Here is a 10,936-nt window from a genome sequence, read left to right as displayed (position 1 = left end):
TTGTGATATTTGAGTGTGTTTGTGGTTGGTTCATTTTGATTTCAGCACAGAGGGCTCTAAACAACTATAACGCAACAAAACGTTCTTGCATACCTTGCTCAAGGCAAAGTACAGTAGTATTAGGAAATCATCTGTGTATGGGTATGTGTTCCTATTAATGATGTGTACCTTCATTTTTTTTCATCTTAAATGCTATTCGGTCTGCAGGCACACAAGACGACCTCATGCAGACCACCAACTTCTATTTTTAGCATTGCGTGGGCAAGTCACTCAATTTGTCAAGTTTCATTTGAACTGTCTCGATTCTTTGCCACACTTTCATTCATCTTTTTTCTGCCTTGGTTTAAATAAGTACAACTAACTTTTTTTAAATGTAAGACTAAATTGAATCAAATTGTTTTGAATGTGAGATACTTGCAATTGTTTTTTTTTTTTTTTTTTTACACTTTTCTGATTGCATAGGTGTACTTTTTGTTTTTTTAAACTTTTGTTTAGCCTCTTCAAAGGAAATGCACTAAATTATTCCCTGCCTGTGACGTGCATATGAAGTGCATTGTTTATTACTGCTATTTATATTGTTTTATCACTGAGAGCAGAGGAGCAGGAAAGCATGAGTCTGAACTGGAGATAAAAAAAAAAGTGTTCTTCCGTGCTCCCGACAACACAATGAGGCAAAATGTCTTTGAAGTCTCAAAACACATTTTTTGACAACCAAATTGGAACATTGTCACAAGAACTGGACTAAAGTTCATATTTAAGGTTAACACAGGCCAAAGCAACATTCCAAGTATTATAATTGACAACATGTGAAAGCTAAACAGGAAACAGGAAAATGTAAACTGTTTTCTTCAAACGGGATGTATAAATTGCATCAACATGTTGAAACGACAACAACAAAAAGTCAAACGACAATAAAATGGGCTTCAGTAGAATTCAACAAATCCACCTACGCAAAATCTAACTTTTGTCGTCCCGGTTCTCCTTTATGGTTAACAGTCTGAAAGAGGAACTTGAAACTTTTGCCCTTGTTGTTTTTCAATTCAAATAGCCAGTTAATTTCTCAAAGATGCTCGTGAATTACAAAAAAAAAAAATAGTGAGGAGGGAAAAGAACAAAGAGCAAGGGAGAGAAGCAAGTGGAATGGGAGCCAATTTACTCAAATTCTTCTTGTAGACAAAAGAGTCGTTGTGGTAGTAATTTCTGAATGCGGAAGTCCTGTGACATCACAACGCCATGAGGTAATTTGTCACAGAGTCAATGCTTGCGTTACAAGGTTCAACATGGGAGTGGAATGGCTGGAGACGGATTAAAGTCTGCTTCTGTGCGTGCGTGAGAGACGAACCTCTTATGTGAGGATTAGTTGTTCATATCGATAAGGGATAACTGTATCACAAATATGAGCATGACTCAACTTTATTCCGAATGTATGAACTAATTTTGACATTGACTCTCACAAAGCACTACAAAAGTAGGACAATTTAACGTGGTGGTTTACCAACACTAGGAAATATACTTGTTTTTGATTTGATGATCTTGAAGGAAAGGACTCTGAGTGGGACTGAAGGAAAGCAGACAGCCATTTGTCTGCCCCCCCCCCCCATCTCATTAAGACAGTAAAGCTGTGGTCGAAGAGGAATGTGCGTGCTTGTCTATACGTCAGTACAATTTCAGATTGAGATGTAAATTGAGTTTCTTCCTTGCTCCTCCCTCTTTTTTACATGCGCAACTACTAACACACACTGTCCTTTTGTACATGCACGTCAGCCGATATTTTAACTGTGATGACTGAAAGAATTTAGTCCTGTTTCGAGTTTGTGATTTTCACTTATTTAGGTAACTTACCAAACTCCTCAAAGGAAACAGATTTTTGCATGTGTGTGCTGAAAAGTAAACACGGTAACTGTATGTGAGATTTTATGTTTAGGATGTGTTAGCCAACCTCCTTTTTGTTGCTGTATATTTTTTCTCTTAAATTTTTCCTCCAGCATCCACCCATCAGTGCTGGCCCATCATGTTACCTTCATCAGATCCTTCCCGGTGAGCAGGGGATGAGCCGGAGCTACTCCTACTTACGAAGGTCAACGCTCGAGGACGTGCTTTCAAAACAGGCGGAGGTCTCAGCGGGGCAGGACGAGAGCTTTCGGAGGTTCTAGTGGAGGTCACAGTGGATGCGACCTTGCCATACTTTTCAAGCTGGCGAGCCTGGTTTAAAAGCAACGTAAACGTTCGCATTCAACTTTTTTAACTACAATGGTACGCAATGCAGCTCAAACATTGGCCAAGGTTCCAACTTTCGATTTTAGACCAGCACCAAAGTTTGTCATTAGTATCATCACTCATCTACTGTGCAGTAGTAATAAGTGGACTGAGGTCTCTAACAATTTGATTTTTAGCTTTCCTAAGCACGGGAAGAAACAACAGCAGTGCGGTTGAGTACTTTTTCCGCCTTTCAAACTATTTGCATGTCAGCAGCCTTATCAGACCAAATGAGTCACACAGCCAACAGCTCAACGCTTTCGGGTCACTTCAGGCCTCAGCTGACAAAACACAAATGGTAGTAAGGTTCAGCCACACACTGTTTGCAATTATTTAAATTGATTGAAGATGGATTCAAGTTTAGTTACAATCTACTGATACATTTCAAAAGTGAAGAAAAACAAGTTTACCTGCTGGAGTTGACTGCTAGCTGTGGCGCAGCCTGGTGGTTGACGCTGGTATGTCTGAGGAGCAGGGTGCGTATTTGAAGCACTGAGGACAGACGGATTATCACATGTTCACGACTCATAGCTAGATCACATATCCTTAGCCCGATGAGCCACATTTAATTTTACCTCGGAGCAGAGGGGTAGTGACGCTTGGTGACCAGGATGTTCCTGAGATACCGGTAGAGGTTGCTGCTCAAACAGCAGGGGCTCAACACATCATTCTCTTTTATCTGGCTGAGGCAATCCTGAAGTAAACAGACATGACGCATGAGCCACACAGGCTCATTTCTGCTCCTGACCACCCATTTTGATGAAAAGTAATTGCGGAGAGAAAACAAAGGTCATGGTACCATTATGACTTGCATGGCTTCATGTGGAGGCTCCTCCAGTGGCTTAAGGTATGCAGTAGGCATAAACAGCTCACCGCAGACAACAGGCTTCAGAAGCATTGCGAGTGATGGAGAGGGATGAAGGAAATAGAAAGAACACAAATCTGTGTGGTGAGCAGACACACACACACACATACAAAATGAATGCATGATATATCAGTACAGGTGTGTGTTAAAAGAGGTTTTGAAGACAATAACCTACCATTACTACACTGCAGGGCTGCAACTCAGTATTATTTACATAATCAACTAATCTGCTGAATATTTTGCCAGTTACTTGTTTAATGCCGATTACATTGGATACAAATATATATTTTCATCTCTTTATTAAATATCAGGACAATTGTCTCAAATTGACGGCAGAAATTTCACATTTCTTTGTTGAAATCCCGAGAAGCCAATATGCGCTTTAGCAAAACTTGAAACATTTTGTTGAATTGTCTGAATTTAATATTGAAATTTGTTACTTTAAATGTAATGAATCACACACCTGGGCCTCCATCTACCGGGCCCACCTGCAGCAGCAAAACCTGGCCATTATCCTGTAAACAAAAAAGAGAAATAACATCATTTTAACAATTAATGCTGACAGATGCATTTACAATACGTGGGCCCACCTGTAGTGTGCGGTTGAGAGCCAGAAACCAGTGCTGGTTGGTCTCAATCTCATCCCAGTTCAGTTGGCAGCAGGTGGTTGGGATAATGACAAGCGGCATGCCATATAACACACTTTGGCACACGCCAGTATTAGACAGGGCCCTACAGGCAAGCATACAGAGGCACTTGTTATGTTATGTTTACTCTTTCAAATCTTTAACCGATTTGTGTCTTTGCTCAACTGAGTGCAAATCCAGCATGGGTAACTACATGGTAAGAATTCAGGTTTGACTCATACGACTGAAATGGACATTTTTTTCCACTAATTGTAGATAATATTATATAATGCAGTATATAATATATTGACGAGTCCTTAATCTTACTTGATTGCTGTCATCTTTCGCGGTACTTGAGAGATGGACATGACATCACAAAGACTATCTGGCTTCTCTGGGGGGTTCAGCGGGAGGAGACCGGGGCTGATGACGCGCTCCCGCATGTCACACTTAATGCTCACTAGAGTGCAGCAAAAAGTCAGTCATGTCGCTGTCAGAAAAATGTCGTTTGTGCCTTTTGGTCAATAGGAGTGGTGATAAACCTGGATTGGGACTTCCCTGTGGACTTGGCAGCAGAAGATGAATGTATTCAGAATTCACTCCATACTCTTGAAGCCATTCTTTAAACACTCCCTCCATAGCAAACACGGTGTTGTCCACCTGTTGCAGATCCACCAGCACTTCATTCTCTGCAAGAGAAATTTCACAGACCTTATTAATCTGATTGTTTTCTCATCAAATACAAGTTCTGCTGGTAAGAGTAAATTCTATTAGAGGTTCAAAACTAAGGACGAGCTTCAGTTGTGACCACTAGATGGAGACATAAGACGACAAAAAATACATATTTTAACCCATATTGCAATCGTGCAGTTGTTCTCCATGTCTATTTACATTTTGCATAGTACACAGAGAGCATATTGAAGTTCCTTCTTTGTCCCGCTCAAAAATGTATTTTATTAGCCATCAGTTCATAACCAATGGGAGAGAAATATGTCCACCAGAAACTTTATATTCCTTAAATGAAATAAATAAAAAAGGCAAACGGGAGAGAAAAGGTGTCTCTCATCGTTGCAGTAATAAAGAGATAGGGAGGAAATCCTTGAGCAGTGGTTGGAGATGAAAAAACACTGTTGAAGCGAATCGATTGTCTTCAATGTGTGCCTGGGGAGTGGGAAAGCAGAGATGTCGAAACAGAGTAACTGGGAGTGAGACAGAAGAATTATGGGAGCGGGAGAGGTAGTAATTGTAAATGTCAGCCAGAAAGAGAAAAGCGGGAACAGAAGGAGAATAAAATAGCAAAGACAGATGGTGGTTAAAAGTAAAATGGTCGAAAATTAAGGCAAAATTACTGAAGCTCCATTCCCAAAGATGGATGACAGTTATTAACCTCCAAAGTGCATGCTTTTGAACAAGGAGATGAAGTTATTTTTATGACTCTAACTTCATCTTGCATCTCCGTGAATATGCCTGTATATTACCTGGGGTGACAAACAACAGTCACAGCCTTTTTTGCGTGACCTAACATGTTCACACCAAGAGTACACGTCTCGTCCATCTGCATGCATACTTGTGTAACGCAGCCTTGAATAGCGCATTGATGTCGTTGGACACTTTTGACAAATGCCTCATTGATCATTGGGCAAGCAACATGCGTGCTTGACAAGTGGCAGTATGATCTAATTTCGTTGCAGGCTGTAGAGTGGGTGCATAACAGAAACAGAGTCTTGTAAAGGACACTCGGACAAAGGGGATGACAACAGCACTGTGTATTCTCTAATAGGAGGAACAGAAAGGAGAAAATAAAACGCAAGATAAAACACTAGAGGATACTTACATTAACTATAAAGATAGTTATGTTGTCAAGGATAATTTGTATAACCACCAGTTAGCGGAAAAGCTAAGGGGAAGTTGCAACTGGGCAAGAGATAATGTGCAACGAAAAGAGGAAGATTCAGCATATAGAACTTTCAAGGAAGCTCTACTGCAGACTCTCTCTGCCTGTGCCAGCAAAATCGCAGTAGACCTCCTGCGCCATAACTTTGACCTGGTTTCAAATGATGTACACACTACTTTCTGTCACCAAATTGTCATGTGTACCAAGAATGTGTTGTAGAAAACACAGTCGGTCTGCTGGAACACCGAGTGAGGCAGAGTGCGGGTCTGCCATACTCCCAAACACAATAAACTAAATTGCCCTGACAGGAACATGAACATGTGCCAGAGGACAAGTGCACAAAAAAAGGGCATGTAAAAAGTATTTTAACATGTGAAGGTTTTGAAAGTAATTTCAATAAGAATGGCTCCAATACCAGCCTACATCCTGAATTCCTCTGCATTCCAGCTACTGACTTTAAGGCCCATATATCTGGGGAGTGCACTTCCTGTCTGTGTCTACGCTCTGTAGTCAGGTCTGCCAACAACTGGAAGCTGGGGTTTCCTCCAAACATGCATTATGAGCCCACAAGCTGAGTGCCTCAAAAAAGGAGAAGCGAGTGCAACCAAGAGTTGTGGTTGATGAAAGATGAACCCAGCAGGAAGTCTTCATATTGAAGTGAGAATCTGAAGAAATATCAATGGTATCTAGCAACATCCGCTGGGAGTTGAGCAGATGACCGTAGGCAGCTAACAAATACTGTTTACTGCACAAAAGAGGAAACATTACAGAGAGGATGTGCGAGGCAGCTATATGAAACTAAAATAAGCAACTTTTAGTGGCTATCTAACAGCTTACACACTTCATTGATGTTATCATTTTTTTTCTGCAGCTTCAGGCCTATTGATGCTATGTGTGCTCATCTTCAAACATGAGCAAGGTGTGAAGATAGCTTCAGTGCTTCCGAAGAGGCAAAGAAGAAAACGGAAAAAAAAAAAAAAGAAACTGAGCACCCACAACCTTGGTTTCATTTACAGGATGACTGCAATGGTTGGATGGTCTGCAAAAAAAAACTCCTTTTGACGACATTGTGATCTATTGTGAGGTTTAGCGCATGCAATCTAGTGACTGGTAGTCATCATGCTGAACCGTCACATTAAGTTGTACACTACCGACACTCTAAAACAGCGGTTCTCAAATGGGGTACAAGAACCTCTGGGGATAAATGAAAGCACTTCAAGAGAGCATGTTAGATTTTTCTCTTCTAAGAGCGGAGCAAATCAATTGGAACATGAAAAAACCTTTTGTGAAATCAAGTTAATGTGATTCATCTGCAAAACCTTGCATGCCTCCATTTAGGTTTTAAACATTTTCATCAATTGAAAATAAAATATATATGTTGTTCCAAACTTTACTAAATCAGACACAGATGGCACAGCACTCTGTTTTAAGTATCAAAAATGCCTTGCACTGGTTAGATGGTACTTGGATGAAAAAATATTTCTCATTAGGTACATGATTCGCAACTGTAAATTGGAATAAAACAAAGGAACATGAGGGATCCTCAAATAGCACCGACCTTAAGCTGTTGCGGCTCAGACAGCAAATACTGAAGGATTAGGATGCTTTGCTTGATTGGGACTGACTTGGTGACATCACCTGGTCCTCTAAATCAAAGCAATCATTTTACTGCTAACTTTGTTTGAAACAAAAACAAAAAATTATCTGATGTTAACATCCCATTTCTGATTGGTTAGAACAGATTGCCGTCCTGCTAGCAAAACCTCTTTTTGTTTGTCTTTTCTCCTCTTTTCATGCCGTATTTCTTTATGTTCTCCCAAAAGTCCAATAGCACTGAAATCGTATTGAAGCCCTTAACAAACACATTTCATTCTTTTTTTCTAATTGAGGGTTTAATCGTCGCCTTGTTCATGTGTTGCAAAACAGCCGCGTGTTCATTCCCAGCAGTGACTTTTAGTGGCTTACAAGAGAGAAATTGGCACAGGTTCTATGGGTGTGTGAAGCAGACACAAATAAGAGAGTCAATGGGTCAGTTTTTCCCGACCATGTGGAGCAAGCAGGGTGGGAAAGTATGCGGACCGTGAAGGGGAGTCATGTCTGCTCAGGAACAAAATAGAAAGGAATCAGTCATCTTGTGTTTGTATCCTCCTTCCTACCTGCAGAAGAAAGCCGAGGCAGGTCTTTAGGTGGGAGCACATTTTGACCCCACTCTAGCTCGCTGTAGAGCTGTACCACCAGGAAACTATTGATCGGATCCAGCTCAGCATCCTTGAGCACATTTTTCAAAAGGCCAACCATGCCATTTCCTGGACGGCTGGTCACCACGGTGACCTGTTAAAAAAACAAAAAAAAACACTTGAATCTCAGGAGTTTTCTTCTGAATGTCTACAGCTGGTTTTGCTTCAAGAAAACACTCTTTGAAGGAAAAGATGCACTTTGGGGAAATGTGAAACAATAAAAGATTGTTAGGAAATGCATCATGCTATGAGTGTGATTTTAAGCCAAAAAACATGGCTCAATCAAGCATTTTTTAAGACGCAATGAACAAATGAGATGGTGGTGGCAGATGAGCTGTGTTGTGCAATTTGTATCCCAAATGAGAAAATATAATGACTCATACCCCTCATATCAGTTGTTCAATATTTTTTTCATGATGTAACCCCAGTGAAACATTTTTTTTCACCCAATTACCTTAACCAATGCAAAGTACATAGTGATGAAAAAAAAGACTTAAAACCGAGTGCTGTGTCTGATTAAAAATACTTAGCAACTAGATTTCTCATTCTACTGTGTATATAGGTGTATTTTATTCAGCAACTCTGGAAATAACATCTGATTTTGTCACGAATTAAAATATGCATCTGAATAAAACTTAACAAAATAAAGGCAAACAACTTTTTGCAAAGTCATGAATCGCTACAAAACAATTCAACAATAAGTTGCTTCATGTTCCAATTAATTTGCTCTTAATTTTTAAAACTCTTACTATCACAACATTAAGAGGCATTGAATCAGATTGACTGAAACTGTTAAAATCTCACATAACCCCTGAAGTACCTTCGTACTCCTATTTGAGAACCACTGCCTCAGATGACAGTATGAGATAATTTTGTACTAGTAGCTGCAAGTCCAGGAATTACCAGGAGGACACTAGGACACAAGCTGATCAGATCTCTGATGTCAGGCTAACAAATTCCCACAGACAGACGCCTCAATGACAGATGAAACAAACCCATTTCCTGCACTTAAATGTAAAAGCAGCCTTTAGGTGAATGTATTGATGGCTTTATTGACCAATACTCAAACTTGCCTGATAACCCATTTTTATCAATATAACCTCCAGGAAATATTTAAACAAGCTGCTGAAAGGGTTTTCAACACATTTTCCAACTAAAAAATCCGTATATAACAACATCTGTTATTCTGCCCTGCCTTACCTCGACAGAAATGTTGGGCTGGATGTCGACCCCAGTGAATTTCCTGTATTGGTTAAACCGCCTTTGGCTATCCAGCACGGCCAGTCGCAGCATCTTGCCTACACAGCCCAGCTCTATGGTGACACCTTCTTTTGGGATCGCCCGCAGTGCTTCCACGCAGGAAAGCAACCTGGGAAGGTTACCCCGAACTCTCTGGGGGAAAATAAATGAAAACGAGAGAAGGTGAGAAAAGAACAGATGTCTTACTGAGCGAATTGTCATGTGTATTACCACAAAAGGGAGCAGACATTCCTGCTGACCAGTGATGGCATACACACTGAGGAAAGGAAGCCTACAAGGTCCTTTCAAACTACAGACCAAGGTCAGGAAGTTTTCAAAAGCATCACAGAGACTTGTGCAGGTCTGGGACCACCAGGGTGGCACTGCCTCAAGTATCAAGACCCTGGCTGGTTGTCGCAGAAACGAGGTTTTGGACGAACCAGAACCCTTCTTGGGATCCATATGACTTGAAAACCTGAAAATATAAACATGTTTTTAATTATTTATATCTTCTACAGTGTGCATATAACCATGAAAAAAAGCTGTTAACCAAAGAATAATTCAACAGACCACAGGGAGGCAATGCACACTAATAATTAGAAAATTATTTTAAAAAAGACCCCCCACAGACTCAGTAACCACAAAGCAGTACGATTAAAACATTGAAATCTTGTAAAAGAGGAAAAATAAGCACATAGTTCCATGAACCATAATAGAATCCAGTTTACCAGTAGCTCAAACTTCCTTACTGATGGCGTCTTTAATTATTATCTTTGTTAACTGTCATCTTATATCATCTTATTTCTGTCATCTTTCTGAGAATTAAAAGCTGAATTTCATACAGATACTCGTTCTGCTAACAAGTTCGGGATTTGAGAAACATGTTAATTTAACATGCAGGGCATATAGTATTTTGGAGTCAACATGTGAAATTATTGAAACATATATATATATATATATATATATATATATATATATATATATATATATATATATATATATATATATATATATATATATATATATATATATATATATATATACGCATTTTTCCCCCCTGCACTCACTGAGTCACAATGTTTTACAGAAGCTTTTACGTCTTACCCATAGAATGACGTGCGGTACTTACTCAGTGGATCTCTGAAAAGCCCTTTTTGTTTCACAGATCTATTTTTATGTTCTTATCAGCAGCAACGTCAGGGTAGCACAATATGGACATGTGTTTGGTGGTCTTATCTGTCCTTTTCACGCGTCTCTCCTTTTTTTCGTTTTATATGGACAAGTGGCATATTGCTAGCATAATGCTAACGGACCAAGGCTAACGTTCGCCTAAAAGAGTTATCCCAAGTTAACGTTACATACTATTATAAAATTCGTTAAAATGCCATTTCTCAAAATATCAGTAGGTTGAATGGTTGTACTGACCCTATAAAAACGTTTACTTACATTGTTAAGCAGGTTATTCCATTCAGCCACCTCAAAAAACGAACGTTGACTAAATACCGATTGAATAGTTCACTCTTTCCTCCACTAGGGGCGCCAGAATGTACAGGTAGAAACAAAATTGATGTCAATTGGGTATGGCCAGTCAAATCACTGCATCATTAACATGAAGAATAACTGAGAATTTGTCAAAATACACATTGACTCACGAATCATACACACCACCGTAAATGGATAAGAACATTTAGCTAAATGAGAAGGAAAGTCATCACTGCACCTGTAAATGCTTAAATGACATAAAAGATACATAGATAAGATCTATTTTTCACATTCTTGTCAGCCACATAAACTTAAAGTACGATATTGTTTGTGACAC

General features: G+C 39.6%; 1 protein-coding gene across 1 annotated transcript; it reads right to left on the bottom strand.

Moving 5' to 3' along the window:
• Window positions 1-2,928: 2,928 nt before the first annotated feature.
• Window positions 2,929-10,865, bottom strand: m1ap (meiosis 1 associated protein). The gene is made up of 11 exons (XM_088418147.1): window positions 10,770-10,865; window positions 10,564-10,647; window positions 9,349-9,592; window positions 9,079-9,270; window positions 7,798-7,972; window positions 4,290-4,436; window positions 4,075-4,207; window positions 3,712-3,853; window positions 3,585-3,636; window positions 3,056-3,142; window positions 2,929-2,950 (listed from the first exon to the last, which is right to left on the bottom strand). The coding sequence occupies exons 1-10, from the start codon at window positions 10,802-10,804 to the stop codon at window positions 3,126-3,128; spliced, it is 1,221 nt and encodes a 406-aa protein (XP_088274273.1). The 5' UTR covers window positions 10,805-10,865; the 3' UTR covers window positions 2,929-2,950; window positions 3,056-3,125.
• Between the last annotated feature and the right edge of the window lie 71 nt (window positions 10,866-10,936).

Source organism: Hippichthys cyanospilos, chromosome 1, assembly GCF_059441005.1.
Source record: "Hippichthys cyanospilos isolate Australia breed blue-spotted pipefish chromosome 1, RoL_Hcya_1.0, whole genome shotgun sequence".
Lineage (NCBI taxonomy): Eukaryota > Metazoa > Chordata > Actinopteri > Syngnathiformes > Syngnathidae > Hippichthys > Hippichthys cyanospilos.
This window is presented reverse-complemented; position numbering and strand designations above follow the sequence as displayed.

Bases quoted from the DNA above. Each gene is read 5' to 3' on its own strand.
- m1ap (XM_088418147.1), bottom strand. From the start codon at position 10,804: ATGTTCTTATCCATTTACGGTGGTGTGTATGATTC. The intron at 3,854-4,074 runs GTAAGATTAAGG...GCTTGCCTGTAG, and splicing joins CGAAAGATGACAGCAATCAA to GGCCCTGTCTAATACTGGCG. The intron at 3,637-3,711 runs GTGGGCCCACGT...TTTTGTTTACAG, and splicing joins CTCTCAACCGCACACTACAG to GATAATGGCCAGGTTTTGCT.